Source organism: Salvelinus namaycush, chromosome 4 (genome assembly GCF_016432855.1).
Source record: "Salvelinus namaycush isolate Seneca chromosome 4, SaNama_1.0, whole genome shotgun sequence".
Taxonomy (NCBI): Eukaryota; Metazoa; Chordata; class Actinopteri; order Salmoniformes; family Salmonidae; genus Salvelinus; species Salvelinus namaycush.
Genome location: NC_052310.1, coordinates 25,078,567 through 25,099,428, shown reverse-complemented (window position 1 = coordinate 25,099,428; position 20,862 = coordinate 25,078,567). Strand labels below are relative to the sequence as shown.

The 20,862-nt window shown below is 43.3% G+C and overlaps 1 protein-coding gene across 1 annotated transcript in view; it reads right to left on the bottom strand.

Annotated features, from left to right (window-relative positions):
• Window positions 1-20,862, bottom strand: part of lrp2b (low density lipoprotein receptor-related protein 2b) — a 127,762-nt gene that overhangs the window by 40,875 nt on the left and 66,025 nt on the right. The window contains exons 44-51 of the mRNA XM_038990738.1: window positions 20,134-20,292; window positions 19,335-19,624; window positions 12,138-12,341; window positions 11,265-11,507; window positions 10,859-10,984; window positions 10,025-10,144; window positions 9,557-9,688; window positions 7,730-7,934 (exon numbers count right to left, since the gene is read on the bottom strand). Coding sequence (XP_038846666.1) covers window positions 7,730-7,934; window positions 9,557-9,688; window positions 10,025-10,144; window positions 10,859-10,984; window positions 11,265-11,507; window positions 12,138-12,341; window positions 19,335-19,624; window positions 20,134-20,292 — 1,479 coding nt within the window. The remainder of the gene's footprint in view (window positions 1-7,729; window positions 7,935-9,556; window positions 9,689-10,024; window positions 10,145-10,858; window positions 10,985-11,264; window positions 11,508-12,137; window positions 12,342-19,334; window positions 19,625-20,133; window positions 20,293-20,862) is intronic.

Sequence of the window (20,862 nt, the reverse complement as noted above, 5' to 3'; positions counted from 1 at the left end):
GATGCATCCTGTTTCCATTGATCATCCTTGAGATCTTTCTGCAACTTGATTGGAGTCCACCTGTGGTAAATTCAATTGATCGTCCATGATTTGGAAAGGCACACACCTGTCTATAAGATCCTACAGTTAACAGTGCATGTCAGAGCAAAAACCAAGCCATGAGGTCGAATGAATTGTCAGTAGAGCTCCGAGACAGGATTGTGTTGAGGCACAGATCTGGGGAAGGGTACCAAAACATTTCTGCAGCATTGAATGTCCCCAAGAACACAGTAGCCTCCATCATTCTTAAATGGAAGAAGATTGGAACCACCTAGACTCTTCCTAGAGCTGGCCTCCCGGCCAAACTGAGCAATCGGGGGAGAAGGGCCTTGGTAAGGGAGGTGACCAAGAACCAAATGGTCACTGACAGAGCTCCAGAGTTCCTCTGTGGAGATGGGAGAACCTTCCAGAAGGACAACCATCTCTGCAACACTCCACTAAATCAGGCCTTTATGGTTGAGTGGCCTTCACCCGCTAGTACACTTGAACTGAATCACCAAGTTCTGCCCATTATTGTGCTGTCTAGGCTTGGGCGGTGTACCGTATAACAAGCTACTTGGAAATAGCAACGGGATGGTTTTTTAATACCGTCAAAACCGTTGAAACTATTTCTTTAAGTTTTTCAATAAATTGTAATATTTGTAGCTACTGTTTAAGTAAATACCTGCAGTCAAGTTGTGCAATATGTTAGGAGATAAAGAATATTGGGTTCTTCATTTCACCCATCACATGATTTTACATTATGAAGCTTACCATAGTTTCCCTGAACAGTTGAGCCAGATTGTAACTAGCACAACAGGAGAAAGCGGGAGCAGGTGAGTCCAGCTTTGTATCGACAGGGGTCGCGTTTTATATTAAAAGTCAAGTGTTTTTTTTTGCAACTATAGTTTTCATTTACAGAAAATACATTAGCGCATGACATTTGGCCGAAAATGTAAATGGATGAAAATTAAGCTAACAGAAGTGCAACGCTATTTAGCTGGCAGTCACAAGTAAATGAGCTTACAATGAAAAAGCATGGTATTTTTTGCTAAAACGATGCACGGCCATCATATAATCGGGGCAGCAGGTAGCTTAGTGGTTAGAGCGTTGGTCCAGTAACCGAAAGGTGGTTAAATCGAATCCCTGAGCTGACAAGGTCAAACATCTGTCGTTCTGCCCCTGAACAAGGCAGTTAACCCACTGTTCCTAGGCCGTCATAGTAAATAAGAATTTGTTCTTAACTGACTTGCCTAGTTAAATAAATACAAATATTTCAAATGTTTATCACAGAAAGAATTTTCATTTTACCAGAGAAAAGTAGGCTGGCTAAACCAAGAGAAAAGTACTGGAGAAAGTATCTATCAGTCAGAGCGCTGTTTGCTGATAGAATGCCCCCGTTCATGAATTCTCATCCAAGTGGAGAAGTGCAACTGAAGCACAAAATTTGTCCGATGCCGAGCCGAAATTACAATAAGAATTTTACATTTGCGTTTTTTCCTGCGTGAAAAAACTAAGAATTCTGACATTCAGTCGCTCCTACCTATATATTGTATGTATGTATAACTTCATGACCTGGATTGGCGGTCTTTGCAATTTGTTTATATTTGTTAGCGCTCGTTAGCATCTTTAGCTAGCAGTCTCCATGGGAATTTGCTAATACTTTTGCTAATTTTGTTAGAATTCTGGTAATAGATGCCCAATTGGCTTTTTTGCTGTTTCTGGTACCCCCTTGTGTACCAAGTCAGTAATGCCGTAAATCCTGGGAAGAGAGGACGACGGTATGACGATATGAAAATCTACATACTGCACAACCCTAGTGCTGTCCGGTCAGAACATGATGTTGAGGCCCATGCCACACACGCACAGACACAGCTGATTCCATTGGAAGTTATTTATATTGTTGTGTGGTTTTAAAAGGGGAAACAATACAATAATTAGTATCCATTAGTATCCACGCTTTAAAACTCTTAAAGTATGGCCGTTAAAGTTAATAATTATGCTGTGGATTATACACTGAGGTATTTCTAACATGTATTAACTCAGGGAGCTGAATATTTATGCAACGACTATTTTAGTCTATTAACATCAAATCAAATGTAATTTGTCAAATGCGCCGAGTACAACAGGTATTGTAGACCTTACCGTGAAATGCTTAATTACAAGCCCTTAACCAACATAACAATAACGAGGCTATATACAGGGGGTACCGGTACCGAGCATATGTGCAGGGGTACAGGTTAGTCGAGGTAATTTGTAAAGGGACTATGCATAGATAATAGACAGCAAGTAGCAGAAGTGTAAAAACAAAGGGGGGGGGGGGGGGGGGGGGGGGTCAATGTAAATAGTCCGGGTGGCCATTTGATTAATTGTTCAGCAGTCTTATGGCTTTTGGGGTAGAAGCTGTTAACCTTTACGGGGTAGGGGGCAGTATTTTCACATCCGGATGAAAAGCGTGCCCAAAGTAAACTGCCTGCTACTCAGGCCCAGAAGCTAGGATATGCATATAGAAAATACTCTGACGTTTTTAAAACTGTTTGAATGATGTCTGTGAGTATAACATAACTTATTTGGCAGGCAAAACCCCGAGGACAAACCATCCAGGATTTCTTTTTTTAGGTCACTCTCTTTTCAATGGGTTTTCATTGAAGGCAGTTGCTTGCAGTTCCTATCCCTTCCACTGGATGTCAACAGTTTTTAGAAATTGGTTGATGTTTTTCCTTTGAGAAATGAAGAAGTAGCCCTGTTCAGAACGAGGGTCGAGTGAAGTCTACTGTTTGATAGAGGCGCGTGATCTGAAAAGCACGCTCCACTTTGTTTCCTCCAGTATTGAACGCAGTTTATCCCGTCTTAAATTCTATCGATTATTTACGTTAAAAAATACCGAAAGTTCTATTAGGAAAGTTGTTTGAAATGTTTGGACAAAGATTACAGGTAACTTATGAGATATTTTGTAGTCATGTTGCGCGAGTTGGAACCAGTGTTTTTCTGGATCAGAGTGCCAAATAAATTGACATTTTGGATATATAACGACGGAATTAATCGAACAAAAGGACCATTTGTGATGTTTATGGGACATATTGGAGTGCCAACAGAAGAAGCTCGTCAAAGGTAAGGCATGAATTATATCTTTAGTCTGAGTTTCGTGTCGTGCCTGGCGGGTTGAATTATGATTGTCTGTTTTTGTTTGATGGGGTGCTGTCCTCAGATAATAGCATGGTTTGCTTTCGCCGTAAAGCCTTTTTGAAATCTGACACAGCGGCTGGATTAACAAGAAGTTTATCTTTAATCCTATGTATAACACTTGTATCATCAATGTTTATGATGAGTATCTCTGTAATTTGATTTGGCTCTCTGCAATTTCACCGGATGTTATTTGAGACAATGCATTACTGAACATAACGTGCCAATTTAAACTGAGGTTTTTGGACATAAAGAGGGACTTTATTGAACAAAACAAACATTTGTGTAACATGGAGTCCTGGGAGTGCTACCAGATGAAGATCATCAAAGGTTAGCAATTTTTGACTTTTGTGAGCCCTCTCCTTGGCTGGAAAATGTCTGTATGGTTTTTGTGGCTAGGCGCTGTCCTAACATAATCGCATGGTGTGCTTTCGCCGTAGCGCCTTTTTGAAATCTGACACGGTGGCTAGATTAACAAGAAGTTAAGCTTTAATTTGGTGTTTTGCACTTGTGAATGTATGAAAGTAAAATATTTCTAATAATTTGTTTTGAATTTCGCTCTCTGCTACTTCACCGGATGTTGTCGAAACGTTCCCCTAGCGGGAACCCCTAGCCGTAAAAGGTTTATTAAGGAGCCTTTTGGTCCTAGACTTGGTGCTCCGGTACTGCTTGCCGTACGGTAGCAGAGAAACAGTCTATGACTTGAGTGACTGGAGTGTTTGACAATTTTTGGGGCATTCCTCTGACACCACCTAGTATATACAGTACAGTTGAAGTCGAAAGTTTACATACACCTTAGCCAAATACATTTAAACTCAGTTTTTCCCGACATTGAATCCTAGTAAAAATTCCCTGTCTTATGTCAGTTAGGATCACCACTTTATTTTAAGTTGAGAGAATTATTTATTTCAGTTTTTATTTCTTTCATCACATTTCCAGTGAGTCAGAAGTTTACATACACTCAATTAGCATTTGGTAGCAATGCTTTTAAATTGTTTAACTTGGGTCAAACGTTTCAGGTAGCCTTCCACAAGCTTCCCACAATAAGTTGGGTGAATTTTGGTCCATTCCTCCTGACAGAGCTGGTGTAACTGAGTCGCATTTGTAGGCCTCCTTGCTTGCACACGCTTTTTCAGTTCTGCCCACAAATTTTCTATGGGATTGAAGTCAGGGCTTTGTGATGGCCACTCCAATACCTTGACTTTGTTGTCCTTAAGCCATTTTGCCACAACTTTGGAAGTATGCTTGGGGTCATTGTCCATTTGGAAGACCCATTTGCGACCAAGCTTGAACTTCCTGACTGATGTCTTGAGATGTTGCTTCAATATATCCACATAATTTTCCTCCCCCATGATGCCATCTATTTTGTGAAGTGCACCAGTCCCTCCTGCAACAAAGCACCCCCACAACATGATGCTGCCACCTTCGTGCTTCCTGGTTGGGATGGTGTTCTTTGGCTAGCAAGCCTCCAACTTTTTCCTCCAAACATAACGATGGTCATTATGGCCAAACAGGTCTATTTATGTATCATCAGACCAGAGGACATTTCTCCAAAAAGTACAATCTTTGTCCCCATGTGCAGTTGCAAACCGTAGTCTTGCTTTTTTATGGCGGTTTTGAGCAGTGGCTTCTTCCTTGCTGAGAGGCTTTCAGGTTATGTCGATATAGGACTTGTTTTACTGTGGATATAGATACTTTTGTACCTGTTTCCTCCAGCATCTTCACAAGGTCCTTTACTGTTGTTCTGGGATTGATTTGCACTTTTCGCACCAAAGTATGTTCGTCTCTAGGAGACTGAACACGTCTCCTTCCTGAGCGGTATGATGGCTGTGTGGTCCCATGGTGTTTATACTTGCGTACTATTGTTTGTACAGATGAACGTGGTACCTTCAGGCGTTCGGAAATTGCTCCCAAGGATGAACCAGACTTGTGGAGGTCTACATTTTCTTTCTGAGGTCTTGGCTGATTTCTTTAGATTTTCCCATGATGTCAAGCAAAGAGGCACTGAGATTGAAGGTAGGCCTTGAAATACATCCACAGGTACACCTCCAATTGACTCGAATGAAGTCAATTAGCCTATCAGAAGCTTCTAAAGCCATGACATAATTTTCTGGAATTTTCCAAGCTGTTTAAAGGCACACTCAACTTAGTGTATGTAAACGTCTGACCCACTGGAATTATGATACGGTGAATTATAAGTGAAATAATCTGTCTGTAAACAATTGTTGGAAAAATTACTTGTGTCATGCAAAGTAGATGTCCTAACCGACTTGCCAAAACTATAGTTTGTTAACAAGAACTTTGTGGAGTGGTTGAAAAACTAGTTTTAATGACTCCAACCAAAGTGTATGTAAACTTCCGACTTCAACTGTAGTTCCTGGATGTCAGGAAGCTTGGCATATGGCCCAGTGATGTACTGGGCCATATGCACTACCCTGTAGTGCCTTACGGTCAGATCCCGAGCAGTTGCCATACCAAGAGGTGATGCAGCCGGTCAGGATGCTCTCGATGGTGCAGCTGTAGAACTTTAAGGATCTAGGGACCCATGCCAAATCTTTTCAGTCTCCTGAGGGGGAAAAGGTGTTGTCATGCCCTCTTCACAACTGTCTTGGTGTGTTTAGACCATGTTAGTTTGTTGGTGATGTGGACACCAAGGAACTTGAAACTCGACCCGCTCCACTTCAGCCCCGTCGATGTTAATGGGGGCCTGTTCGGCCCTCCTTTTCCTGTAGTCCACGATCAGTTCCTATGTCTTGCTCACATTGAGGGAGAGGTTGTTGTCCTGGGACCCCCTCCCTATAGGCTGTTTCATCGTTGTCAGTGATCAAGCCTACCACCATTGTGTCGTCAGCAAATTTAATGATGGTGTTGGAGTTGTGCTTGGCCATGCAGTCATGGGTGAACAGGGAGTACAGGAGGGGACTAAGCACGCACGCACCCCTGAGGGGCCCCAGTGTTGAGGATCCGCATGGCAGATATATTGTTGCCTACCCTTACCACCTGGGGGCGGCCTGTCAGCAAGTCCAGGATCCATTTGCAGAGGGAGTCGTTTAGTCCAAGGGTCCTTAGCTTAATGATGTGCTTTGTGGGCACTATGGTGTTGAATGCTGAGCTGTAGTCAATGAACAGCATTCTCACATAGGTGTTCCTTTTGTCCAAGTGGGAAAGGGCAGTGTGAAGTGTGATTGAGATTGCGTCATCTGCGGATCTGTTGGGGCGGTATGCGAATTAGAGTGGGTCTAGGGTTTCCGTCATGATGGTGTTGATGTGAACCATGACCAGTCTTTCAAAGCACTTCATGGCTACCGACATGAGTGCTACGGGGCGGTAATCATAATACAGTATTTTGTTTAGATCGTTGACAAAAAAATGACAAATACGTTTTAATCCCACTTTGTGACACAATAAAATGTGAAGAAATCCAAGGGGTCTGAATACATTTTGCAAAGGCACTGTACATGGCCAGAGAGAGAGAAATAGAAGGCTAAGGCCATGGAGCTGTATGGCTCTCTCTCTGGCCTGGCTGAGATCTTAACTTAGGGCTAGTGCACATGTGCTTGCGCACAGAAAGAGCTAGAACATTCTGGGAACTTCTAGAATCTGTAGAATGACACCAGCTACTATAAAAGCAACACAAGAGGCTATACATATTGCAGATATAAATATATTGCAGCGGTAGCATGCATATAATATAAACATATTGCAGCGGGAGCATGCAAGTAATACAAAACATTGCTAATACTTACTAATGAGTAGGCTAGTCGGACTCAATAAACACACTTGTAGCAATGAATAAAGATACTAGACGAAGTAGCATGCACAGGGCAGGGTACATACAAATTAACTGGAGCTAGCATTAACACGAGACCTAGCAAACAACACTGCAACTTCTTACTTGCAAACTTATCTATGCCGTTACAGTACACTGCACAATAAGGTACCGTAACTTATTACTATTGCACCCCCTATTAGCACAATACCATTCCCAACACACACTTGTCAATGGACGCTTCAGTTAGGAAACAGCATGTCCAAAGGTCCGTCTGCAACACAAAACTTGCTTGTTCTCAGGATGGTATATGCCGGACACTAACGTGAAGTGATAGGAGGCGGAGCCCTAAAGTGCGTCCAAGCGCCCTGATTGGTTGGGATGAATAAGTGATTTATAGATCTGAAGGCCAATCAGATTGAGAGGGCCGGCCTTTTTTTTTACACAGATACAGAGGCAAATTTGCACAAAATACACACACGTTTGTTTTACTACGCTTGTGGGGACCAAACAATTGATTCCCATTCAAAATCCCATTTTCCCTAACCCTAATTCTTACCCTAACCCTAATTGTAACACTAACCCCTAAGCCTAACATAGCCTTTTTCCTTGTGGGGACTGGCGAAATGTCCCCACTTTTCTGAATTCTCCTAATTTTCCTATCCTTGTGAGGATTTCTGGTCAACACAAGGATAGTAAAACAAAAAAACACAAACACACCTTATTTTTACAGTATATGACTGACACACACACACTCACTGGAAGGGGATGAGGATACACAGGCCATTGGCGCAGGCGAACTCATTCATGTGGCAGGTGCGGTTGGGGCAGTTTTGAAGCTCATCAGCTGCGTCGGCACAGTCCTTCTCCCCATCACACACATAGCTCAGGGCGATACAGCGCGGGTGGCCAGGACGCCATGGAGGGGGGCAGGTGAACTGATGAGATGCGCATGCCCGCTCTCCTGAAATGGGAGAGGTAAGTGAAGATGCACACACAATATTTTGAAGACCATTTGTCTTGCGCCAGTCAGTCAGAGTAGAAACAAACTCCAAATGAGACATCTGAAGCATGGTGAAGCAAAACACATGGCTCTCTTTGCTGAACCGTCTTTTTACGCTTTGAGAATATGTCAAATGTTTTTACGCACTGTGAAGCAACTCTGAAGCATACACAATTGTTACAGAAATGATTGCTTTCATTTCCTGCCTCCGTGACATGCTTCTGGTGTAGCACCCCCATTATAAAAGTTGATAAACCAATAGTGTCACGCTTATGTGTTGTTTGTGGTTTGTAAATTCTGAGTTGCAGTGCCTTCGGGAAGTGTTCAGACCCCTTGACTTTTTCCACATTTTGTTACATTACAGCCTTATTCTAAAATGGATTAAATAAATAATCGTCAGCAATCTACACACAATACCCCATAATGACAAAGTGAAAACAGGTTTATAGTAATATTTAATTTTTTAAAAACTTTATTTACATAAGTATTCAGACCCTTTGCTATGACTTGAAATTGAGCTCAGGTGCATCCTGTTTATATTGATCATCCTTGAGATGTTTCTACAACTTGATTGGATTCCACCTGTGGTAAATTCAATTGATTGGACATGATTTGAAAAGGCACACATCTGTCTGTATAAGGTCCCACAGTTGACAGTGCCAGAGCAAAAACCAAGCCATGAGGTCAAAGGAATTGTCCGTAGAGCGCAGAGACAGGATTGTGTCGAGGCACAGATCTGAGGAAGGATACCAAAAAATGTCTGCAGCATTGAAGGTCCAAGAACACAGTGGCCTCCATCATTATTAAATGGAAGAAGTATGGAACCATCAAGACTCTTTCTAGAACTGGCCACCTGGCCAAACTAAGCAATCCAGGGAGAAGGGCCTTGGTCAGGGAGGTGACCAAGAACCCGATGGTCACTGAAATAGCTCTAGAGTTCCTCTGTAGAGATGGGAGAACCTTCCAGAAGGACAGCCATCTCTGATGCACTCCACCAATCAGGCCTTTATGGTAGAGTGGCCAGACGGAAACCTCTCCTCAGTAAAAGGCACGACAGCCCGCTTGGAGTTTGCCAAAAGGCACCCACTCTCAGACTATGAGAAACAAGATTCTCTGGTCTGATAACACCAAGATTTAACTATTTTGACTGAATGCCAAGCGTCACATCTGGAGGAAACCTGGCACCATCCCTACAGTGAAGCATAGTGGTGGCAGCATCATGCTGTGGGGATGTTTTTCAGCAGCAGGGTCTGGGAGTCTAGTCAGGAAAGATGAATGGAGCAAACAAAGTACAGAGAGATCCTTGATGAAAACCTGCCCCAGAGCACTCAGGACCTCAGACTGGGGCAAAGGTTCACCTTCCAACAGGACAACAACCCTAAGCACATTTAAACATTTTAATAAATTAGCAAAAATTCTAAAAACCAGTTTTTGCTTTGTCATTATGGGGTATTTTGTGTAGATTGATGAGGGGGGAAAAAATCAACAATACATTTTAGAATAAGGCTGTAACCTAACAAAATGTGGAAAAAGTCAAGGGTTCTGAATACTTTCCGAAAGCACTGTATACTGTAATGTCTCACCACATTGGAGTTCCAGTGCCTCGTCACTATTGTCCCAACAGTCGTTGTTGCCGTCACACGTCAGTGACATGGGGATACAATTCCCGTTGGTGCATGTGAACTGGTCAGGGTGACAGGTGTTTATTTGGTCCTCTGGAGGAAAGAGAGAGAGGGGGACAATTTAACAGCTATTGTTTTCACTACATTGTTGAATATTCAGATAGAAATGTGTTACATCAAACAAATGTGCCTCTCTGTCTTGTAGAATAAGGAATCAAAACAGTTTTACAAAATTACATTATTTGCAACAGTCCGCAAAGTTTGCCTTCTGAATGTGGCCATGATCTAGGGTGCACTGTTGCAAAACATTTTGAAGTGGAAAACGAACATTTTCATTTCTTATTGGAAAAGTCCAGGTAATCTCTCCCTGTTTCAGTCTGTTTTCTTGCCTTTGGTGCCTGAACATGGCCCAGGTTCGGTAGTACTCACGGCAGGAGGGGGGCTCGTCGGTCCCGTCGACACAGTCTCTGATCCAGTCACACACCCAGGAGCTGGGGATACACTTCCCCTCGTCACAACGGAACTGGTCGGGTGAGCACGTCCGGCCCGCTGTAACACACACACACACAAACGCGCATGCACACACACACACGCATGTATGCCCAAACACACACAAGGGCACAGTATATAGTGAACAGACTGTGGAGAGTGACAGAAAACTGAAAAAACATACATGTGCAAAACCACAGCAGGTACAGGCATGATATACAGTGTACAAAACATTAGGAACACCTTAATATTAAGTTGCACCCTCTTTTGCTCTCGGAACAGCCTCAATTCGGGGCATGGACCCTACAAGGTGTCGAAAGCGTTCCACAGGGATGCTGACCCATGTTGACTCCAATGCATCCCACAGTTATGTCAAGTTGGCTGGATGTCCTTTGGGGGGCGGACTATTCTTGACATACACAGGAAACTGTTGAGCGTGGAAAACCGAGCAGCGTTGCAGCTCTTCACACACTCAAACCGGCGCGCCTGGCACCTACTACCATATCCTGTTCAAAGGCACTTAAATATTTTGTCTTGCCCATTCACCCTCTGAATGGCACACATACACAATCCATGTCTCAATTGTCTCAAGGCTTAAAAATCCTTATTTAACCTGTCTCCTCCCCTTCATTTACACTGACTGAAGTGGATTTAACAAGTGACATCAATAAGGGATCATAGCTTTCACCTGGATTCACCTGGTCGGTCTAAGTCATGGAAAGAGGATGCGCACTCATTGTATAAAACAAAAACACACATCATAGCTAGACTTACCACAGAACAAAGGGTTCTCGTCACTGTTGTCCCCACAATTGTTGTAACCGTCGCACAGTTGGCTAGCGTAGATACAGATGTTTGTGCTGTCACACTTGGTTTGTCCGGAGGGACACGTTCGGGGCGCTACGGAAACAGAGTAAAGTAGAAAAGGTTTCAGAGGGTTAAAGGTAGATTCAACGATATGACGTTACAATAAGTAGCGGGGTAACTTCTGACATAAACAAAGAGAGTTTGAATAAAGAGGTCAAACTTTACTTATGTCACACAGCTAATATGTTGTTGGACAGAGCGAACTCCTAAGCACATGTGCAGATGCTTAACAGTATATTTTGTGGCACTCTTGCTAATATCTTTGTTTCGACTCTACTTAAAATCAACTCTATTCACAGCAGTTATCACTCACGACAGTTGATCTCGTCTGAGGTGTCGTTGTCGCGGCAGTCATTGTAGCCGTCGCAGACGAAGGCGGCGGAGATGCAGCGTCCATTGGTGCAAGTGAACTCGGTGGCGGAGGCACAGGTGGGGAACGGGCAGCCCAGCTCGTCACTGTTGTCGCCGCAGTCATTCGTGTAGTCACAAACGTAGGACAGGGCCACACAGCGGCCGTTGTCACAAGTGAAGTCCTGGGCCGAGCACTCGTGGAAGGCTGAGAGGTGGAAGTAAGAGAGGGTGAGCACAACTGGTTTCTCTTGAAGTTTCTTCCTTGCCATTGTGCTTTTCAAATCAAATTGTATTTGTCACATGCGCGGAATACAACAGGTGAAGACCTTAGTGAAATTCTTACTTACAAGCCCTTAACCAACAATGCAGTTAAAAAATAAATAAAATATACCTAAAAAAAATAAGAATAAGAAATAAAAATCACAAATAATTAAAGAGCAGCAGTAAAATAACAATAGCGAGGCTATATATAGCGGGTACCGGTACAGAGTCAATGTGCGGGGACACTGGTTAGTCTTTGGGGTCTACGCCAGGTTACTGTAAATCACTGTGACAATTGATCTAAACAGGGCTTTATAAATACATTTGATTAATTGATTGAGCAAGTGTGGAAATCTATGGGAAATCTATGGGGGAAATACCAATAATGATGGAGTCTTTTTAACAAGGTTGCTAGGTGCAGGGAAATGACTGTACAGGGAGCACACTTGAGCTATAAAACATTTGACATGACTGCTGAGTTTGAAAGATTCCAAACTTAAGAGCATTTGGCTTTGCTGTTGCTGGGTCTTGACTAAAATGGCGGCAAAAAACAGACTGAGGTAAATACACTCACCGCACACTCTCTCCAGCTCGTCTGAGTTGTCCTGGCAGTCTCTGTAGCCGTCACACTTCAAACGCACTGAGATACAGCCACCGTTCAGACAGGTGAACTGCTCGGGCTGGCAACGGTTACCGTTGTCATGGATACAATCCCTGCCATTGTTGGCCAAATACCAGTTACCCGATACAGGACACTGACACTCTGGACCAGACGGACCTATAGGCAGAGGGAACCATCATCAAGGTCAGGGGTGATAGACATTGGCATGATGGATGGACATTAGTAGCTGTTGCTTTAGTTGCTCAATATTATTGTGAGTAACTGTGTGACTACCCACTGGGAACAAACTGGTTGATTCAACTTTGTTTCAGTTTGTCAACTTATTGTGACGTGGAAAATACACTGCTCAAAAAAATAAAGGGAACACTTAAACAACACAATGTAACTCCAAGTCAATCACACTTCTGTGAAATCAAACTGTCCACTTAGGAAGCAACACTGATTGACAATAAATTTCACATGCTGTTGTGCAAATGGAATAGACAAAAGGTGGAAATTATAGGCAATTAGCAAGACACCCCCAAAAAAGGAGTGATTCTGCAGGTGGTGACCACAGACCACTTCTCAGTTCCTATGCTTCCTGGCTGATGTTTTGGTCACTTTTGAATGCTGGCGGTGATCTCACTCTAGTGGTAGCATGAGACGGAGTCTACAACCCACACAAGTGGCTCAGGTAGTGCAGTTCATCCAGGATGGCACATCAATGCGAGCTGTGGCAAAAAGGTTTGCTGTGTCTGTCAGCGTAGTGTCCAGAGCATGGAGGCGCTACCAGGAGACAGGCCAGTACATCAGGAGACGTGGAGGAGGCCGTAGGAGGGCAACAACCCAGCAGCAGGACCGCTACCTCCGCCTTTGTGCAAGGAGGTGCACTGCCAGCGCCCTGCAAAATGACCTCCAGCAGGCCACAAATGTGCATGTGTCTGCTCAAACGGTCAGAAACAGACTCCATGAGGGTGGTATGAGGGCCCGACGTCCACAGGTGGGGGTTGTGCTTACAGCCCAACACCGTGCAGGACGTTTGGCATTTGCCAGAGAACACCAAGATTGGCAAATTCGCCACTGGCGCCCTGTGCTCTTCACAGATGAAAGCAGGTTCACACTGAGCACATGAGCACATGTGACAGACGTGACAGAGTCTGGAGACGCCGTGGAGAACGTTCTGCTGCCTGCAACATCCTCCAGCATGACCGGTTTGGCGATGGGTCAGTCATGGTGTGGGGTGGCATTTCTTTGTGGGGCCGCACAGCCCTCCATGTGCTCGCCAGAGGTAGCCTGACTGCCAATAGGTACCGAGATGAGATCCTCAGACCCCTTGTGAGACCATATGCTGACACATGCACATTTGTGGCCTGCTGGAGGTCATTTTGCAGGGCTCTGGCAGTGCACCTCCTTGCACAAAGGCGGAGGTAGCGGTCCTGCTGCTGGGTTGTTGCCCTCCTACGGCCTCCTCCACGTCTCCTGATGTACTGGCCTGTCTCCTGGTAGTGCCTCCATGCTCTGGACACTACGCTGACAGACACAGCAAACCTTTTTGCCACAGCTCGCATTGATGTGCCATCCTGGATGAACTGCACTACCTGAGCCACTTGTGTGGGTTGTAGACTCCGTCTCATGCTACCACTAGAGTGAAAGCACCGCCAGCATTCAAAAGTGACCAAAACATCAGCCAGGAAGCAAAGGAACTGAGAAGTGGTCTGTGGTCACCACCTGCAGAATCACTCCTTTTTTGGGGGTGTCTTGCTAATTGCCTATAATTTCCACCTTTTGTCTATTCCATTTGCACAACAGCATGTGAAATTTATTGTCAATCAGTGTTGCTTCCTAAGTGGACAGTTTGATTTCACAGAAGTGTGATTGACTTGAAGTTACATTGTGTTGTTTAAGTGTTCCCTTTATTTTTTTGAGCAGTGTATATATATATATATATATATTTTTTTTTTTAAACAGAACAGGAAAATGGTTTCTGTTTGTCTGTTGCCAGTTTGTCATGTCCCACCAGCGTGTTCCCTGTGCACTAGTTTTTCCCTAGTCTTCCCAGTGCTGACCTTTCTGCCTGTCCTGTACCTGCCTGACTCTGATTTGGATTACAACTCTTTGCCTGCCTTGACCTACTGATTGCCTGCTGTCCTGTACCTGCCTGACTCTGATTTGGATTACGACTCTTTGCCTGCCTTGATTTACCTTTTGCCTGCCCCTTGTACTGTAATAAACACTGAGACTCGTACTGTCCGCCTCCTGTGTCTGGATCTAGGGTCTTAGCCTCAGCCGTCATAACTAAACACAAATGCTTCATTTGTAAATGTGCCCCTGACAATCTGTATATTAAAAAAACAAGAACATTGTGCCGTCTAGTTTGCCTAATATAATGAATTTTAAATGATTCTTAAATATATTTAAAATCAAATATGAACAGCTATTGTTTCAATTCAACCCAGGATTCAACAATAAATAGGCAATGCATAGGCATAGGGTTTCAAGCTCTGGCTAACTTCAAATGTAATGATATTTAGTGATATTGAATTGTGTTTGGTTGTCAACGCAACAACAAAAAAAATCAACATTTGAAGGAGATATACAGGTAACAGACAAAATAAAGGAAAGACCAACATAAAGCTTCTTAATAAGGAGTTGGGCCACCACGATCCGCCAGAACAGCTTCAATGCGCCTTGGCATACAGTGCATTTCGAAAGTTCAGACCCCTTGACTTTTTCCACATTTTGTTATGTTACAGCGATATTCTAAAATCAATTTAAAATAACGAATCGTCATCAAATCAAAAAACAGGTTTTTACAATGTTAGCAAATGTATATAAAAAAACAAATACCTTATATACATAAGTATTCAGACCCTTTGCTATGAGACTCGAAATTGAGCTCAGGTGCATCCTGTTTCCATTGATCATCCTTGAGATCTTTCTACAACTTGATTGGAGTCCACCTGTGATAAATTGGACATGATTTGGAAAGGTACACCTGTCTATATAAGCACCCACAGTTGACAGTGCATGTCAGAGCAAAAACCAAGCCATGAGGTTGAAGGAATTGTCCGGAGAGCACCGAGACAGGATATTGTTGAGGCACAGATCTGGGGAAGGGTGCGAAAATTTCTGCAGCATTAAAAGGTCCCCAAGAACACAGTGGCTTCCATCATTCTTAAATGGAAGAAGTTTGGAACCAACAAGACTCCTAGAGCTGGCTGCCCAGCCAAATTGTGCAATTGGGGGAGAAGGGCCTTGGTCAGGGAGGTGACCAAGAAACCGATGGTCACTCTGACAGAGCTTCAGAGTTCCTCTGTGGAGATGGGAGAACTTTCCAGAAGGACAACCATCTCTGCAGCAGTCCACCAATCAGGCCTTTATGGTAGAGTGGCCAGACGGAAGCCACTCTTCAGGAAAAGGCACATGACAGCCTGCTTGGTGTTAGCCAAAAGGCACCTAAAGGTCTCTCAGAACATGACAAACAAGATTCTCTGGTCTGATGAAACCAAGATTGAGGCGACTGGGAGACTAGTCAGGATCAAGGGAAAGATGAACGGAGCAAAGTACAGAGACTGGACCTCAGACTGGGGCGAAGGTTCACCTTCTAAGCACACAGCCAAGACAACACAGGAGTGGCTTCGAGACAAAGTCTCTGAATGTCCTTGAGTTGCCCAGCCAGAGGCCGGACTCGAACCCGAACGAACATCTCTGGAGAGACCTGAAAATACATGTGCAGCAACACTCCCTGTCCAACCTGACAGAGCTTGAGAGGAAAATGCAGAGAAAAATGGGAGAAACTCCCCAAATATAGGTGTGCCAAGCTTGTAGCGTCATACCCAAGAAGACTAGAGGCTGTAATCACTGCCAAAGGTGCTTCAACAAGGTACTGAGTAAAGGGTCTGAATATTCATGTAAATGTAATATTTCAGTTTTTTATTTTATTTTATAAATTTTCCAAAATGTCTAAAAGCGTGTTTTTGCTTTGTCATTATGGGGTATTGTGTGTATATTGATGATGGGGAAAAAACGTTTTAATTAATTTTAGAATAAGGCTGTAATGTAACAAAATGTGGAAAAAGTCAAGCGGTCTAAATACTTTCAGAATGGACTGTAGATTCTACAAGCGTCTGTAACTCTATGGAAGGGATGACACCATTCTTCCACCAGAAATTCCATCATTTAGTGTTTTGTTGATGGTGGTGGAACAACGCTGTCCCAGGAGCCGCTCCAGAATCTCCCATAAGTGTTCAATTGAGTTGAGATCTGGTGACTGAGATGGCCATGGCATATGGTTTACATTGTTTTCATGCTCATCAAACGATTCTGTGACCACTTGTTCCCTGTGGATGGGGTTCTTGTCATCCTGGAAGAAACCATTCCCATCAGGATAGAAATGTTTCACCATATGTTGAAGCTGATCGCTCACAATGGCTGTGTATTTATAGGTGTTTACCTCTCCCTCTAAGGGGTTGAGTGGACCTAAACCATGCCAGGAAAATGCACCCCACACCAGCTCAAACAACTCAAATGTTCCCTTTATTTTGGCAGTTACCTCTATCTTCTGCTTGGACAGTTCCATATGTGCCATTGTCTGGCCTTAATTCCAGTTTGATTGATATGTTGGATTCACGTCTCCATCGCAACCAAAAATCTAGTTAAATAATCAAACTAAATCAAATCAAACTTTATTTAAAGTGCATTTAAAGTTTGATTTGATTTAGTCCAATTCTTAAACTTAAGATTTTTGGGGTTGAGATGGAGATGTGAATCCAACATATCAATAATTAATTTGTAGACAAACTGGAATTAAAGCCAGACAGTGGCACAGATGGAACTATCCAAGCAGAAGATACATCTTCAAATATTGATATTTGGTTGCGTTGACAACCAAACACAATTCATTATCACATTTGAAATATGATAAATAGCCTATTAAAAAGTTAACCAATTAGATGTTGGATTCTCATCTCCAATTTAACCAAAAATCAAAGTTAAAGAATTGGATTAAGCCAGTGGTTCAGATGGAACTATCCAGGCAGTAGATACATCTCCTTTAAATGTTGATATTCGGGTGGCGTTGTCAACCAAACACAATTCAATATTACTTTTGTAATACCGTAAATAGCCTAAAGTTAAGGCTATCTTACAAACTAATGCAACATTCAACCTTGAAATGGCCTCATTTTGAGGTTACTAACTATAAATGTGTTATGTCATCATATAAAGCATAAATAGACAGTGAGTAACGAATAAAAATAACAAGTAAAAATAACATGGCTATACAGTATAAAGGGAGTAGAAAATAACATGGCTATATAAAAAAAGGGCTACCAGTACCGAGTCGACGTGCAGGGGTACAAGGTAATTGAGGAAGCTATGTACTGTACATATACTGTAGGTAGGGGTAAAGTTACTAGCAGCAGCGTATGTGGTTAGTGTGTGTGTGGCGTCAGTGTGCATTTTATGTATGTGTGGGCGTATGTAGTGTGTGTGTGTGTGTTAGAGTCCAGTGTGCGTTCATAGTCTGTGCAAGAGAAGGGTAAAAAGGGTAAATACTGGTCGTCTGGGTTGCCATTTGATTAGCTATTTATCAATCTTGTTTAGAAGTCATATGGCTTGGGAGAAGAGCTGTTCAGAGTCCTGTTGGTTCCAGACTTGGTGCATTGGTACCACTTGCCATGCGGTAGCAGAGAGAACAGTCTGTGCTTTGGGTGGCTGGAGACTTTTACAATTTTTTGTGTCTTCCACTGACACTGCCTGGTATATAGGTCATAGATGATGTACTGGGCTGTACGCATTATCCTCTGTATAGCTCCTTGCAGTCGGATGCCAAGCAGTTGCCATACCAAGTGGTTACGCAGCCAGTCAAGATGCTCTCGATGGTGCAGCTGTAAAACTTTTTGAGGATATGAGGGCCCATGCCAAATCTTTTCAGCCTCCTGATGGGGAAGAGGCATTCTCGTGACCTCTTCACGACTTTATTGGTGTGTTTGGACCATGATAGATCCTTAATGATGTGGACACAGAGGACCTTGAAGCTCTCGACCAGCTCCACTACAGCCCTGTCAATGTGAATGAGGGCGTGCTCGGCCCTCAGTTTCCTGTAGTCCATGATCAGTTTAGGGAGAGGTTGTAGTCCTGCTCCCTAGGGGTTGTCTCATCGTCATCGGTGATCAGGCCTACCACCATCGTGTCATCGGCAAACTTAATGGTGTTGGAGTCGTGCAGGGCCACGCAGTTGTGGGTGAACAGGGAGTACAGAAGGGACTAAGCACGCACCCCTATGTTTAGGGTCAGCATGGCAGATGTGTTGTTGCCTACCCTCACCACCTGACCTGGGGGTGGCCCGTCGGGAAGTCCAGGATCCAGTTGCAGAGGGAGATGTTCAGTCCCAGGGACCTTAGCTTAGTGATGAACTTCGAGGGCACTACGGTGTGGAATGCTGAGTTGTAGTCAATGAACAGCATTCTCACGTAGGTATTCCTTTTGTCCAAGTGGGAAAGGGCAGTGTGGACTGCAATAGAGATTGCGTCATCTGTCGATCAGTTGGGGCGGTATGTGAATTGGAGTGGGTCCAGGTCGTCGCAGGTCTGTGAAGATCTTCACAATTGCTGTAATAATCTGTGCAGAATCTCGAACTGCAATGATCACTTGCACCATGTACTTTTAATGTCATCTAAACTGCAATCCAGGTAATGTGATTCTGCTGTTAGATGAAGCACAGTGATAGCACATTAAACAAAATATCTGACATTGTATTCCCATTTAAACTTTGCTGTACTTTTAAATGGTTGAAAGCGCAGTGATAGACATTTGGGTGACAATTAAACCAAAAATCAGACATTGTTTTTCCGTAAAAATGTGGTTGTGCTTTTAGATGGTTGAAAGCATAGTGATTGGAAATTGAAATAACTTTTGGCTGTCTTTTTGAGTGGGTGAATATAGGTTGTAATCTCAATGATCAACGTCTCAACCAAATACTGTGTTACGAAACTATACATGTTGAAATAATGCAGTGTGCCCAGTGGGTATTGTTGTTCTCAGACTTTCACCTGAATCATTAATTGATGTCAATGAGAGATGAGAAATTTGAGTTTAGCGTGTGGATCTCAAGCCCTCTAAGAACTCCAAGACACTGAAAGCAAATGTTTTGTTATTCAAACTCCTGACCTGGCACACAGACGTGACTACACCCTCCGTTAAACTGCTGACAGGGGCTTGAGCAAGCCTCCTGCTTGGACCCGGCGTACACGTGGATGTCGTTGGGCCTGTACTGTAGTTCCTGGACCAGGACCGTGAACCCTGACCCGTCGTCCTTCCCGGCACGGTAGATCGCTTGCGTGGTCCAGTCAGTCCAGTATATGTCCTGCTGGAACACGGTCAAAGCGTAGGGGTACTGGACCCCCCTCATGATCACCTGGCGGCTCTCCCCGGTCAGGGTGGAACGCTCAATCTTATCTCTAATGTTGAGAGGGAAGGGAGTGGAGATGGAGAAAAATAATGGATGGGTGGGTGAGTGAGTGAGTGAGTGAGTGAGTGAGTGAGTGAGTGAGTGAGTCGGTGGATGGATGCATAGATGGATGGATATATGGATGGAAGGATGAATGGATGGATGGAGAGTTAGAATGCTAAGAGATCATGAGAAATGGGTGCATAGAAAAACAGTGTAGCCTACTGCTTTTAAATATTTAAGGAAGTGGAGAATTGTTCAACACTTTTCTGGGTAAAAAAAATAAATTGTGTCACAAATGGCACATGATTTGGACTTATTGATTCCACCTCATTTCCAACTAAGCGACCAGGTACATTCTAAGAAATGACACGGTCAAATGGTAATTACCTATGAGTTACTTTCTTTCTTTGAGATTCATTCAAACTATGGTACAAAAATGTTTAGTGCTGTACATTATAACACAAAACAAACAACAGCTGAAACATTACAGAATGTTACAAATGATCGTGTTCTTACAGGGAAGCGTCGGCCCAGTAGAGCATCCTTTCCTCGTAGTCTATGGAAAGTCCGTTGGGCTGGGACAGACTGGTGCTGATGATGGGCACCCGGAAGTTTCCACCCAGAGTAGCTCTCTCTATCTTAGCAGGGCTCCCCCAGTCAGTCCAGTATAGGTAGCTACAGAGAGAGAGAGTAAGAGAGAAATGTTATCCTAGCATCTTAGCTTAGCCAAGGCCCCTATGAAGGGGTATCTGTACATTACTTTACTATTTAGATTTTTGACAACTTTTACGCCACTACATTCCTAAAGAAAATAAATCTGCTTTTTACTCCATACATTTTCCCTGACACCCAAAAGTACTCGTTACATTTTGAATGCTTAGCAGGACAGGGAAATTGTCTAATTCACGCACTTATCAAGAGAACATCCCTGGTCATCCCTATTGCCTCTGATCTGGTAGACTCACTAAAAACTTAGTTCGTAGTTTAGTTTGTAAATTATGTGTTGACCCTGGCTATCCGTAAATAAAAAAAACAAGAACATCGTGTCGTCTGGTTTGCTTAATATAAGACATTTAAAATGATTTATACTTTTACTTTTGATACTTAAGTACATTTAAAACCTAATACTTTTAGACTTTTACTCCAGTACTATTTTACTGGCTGACTTTTACTTGAGTCATTTTCTTTAAGGTGTCTTTACTTTTACTCAAGTAGGAAAAATGGGTACTTTTTCCACCACTGCTG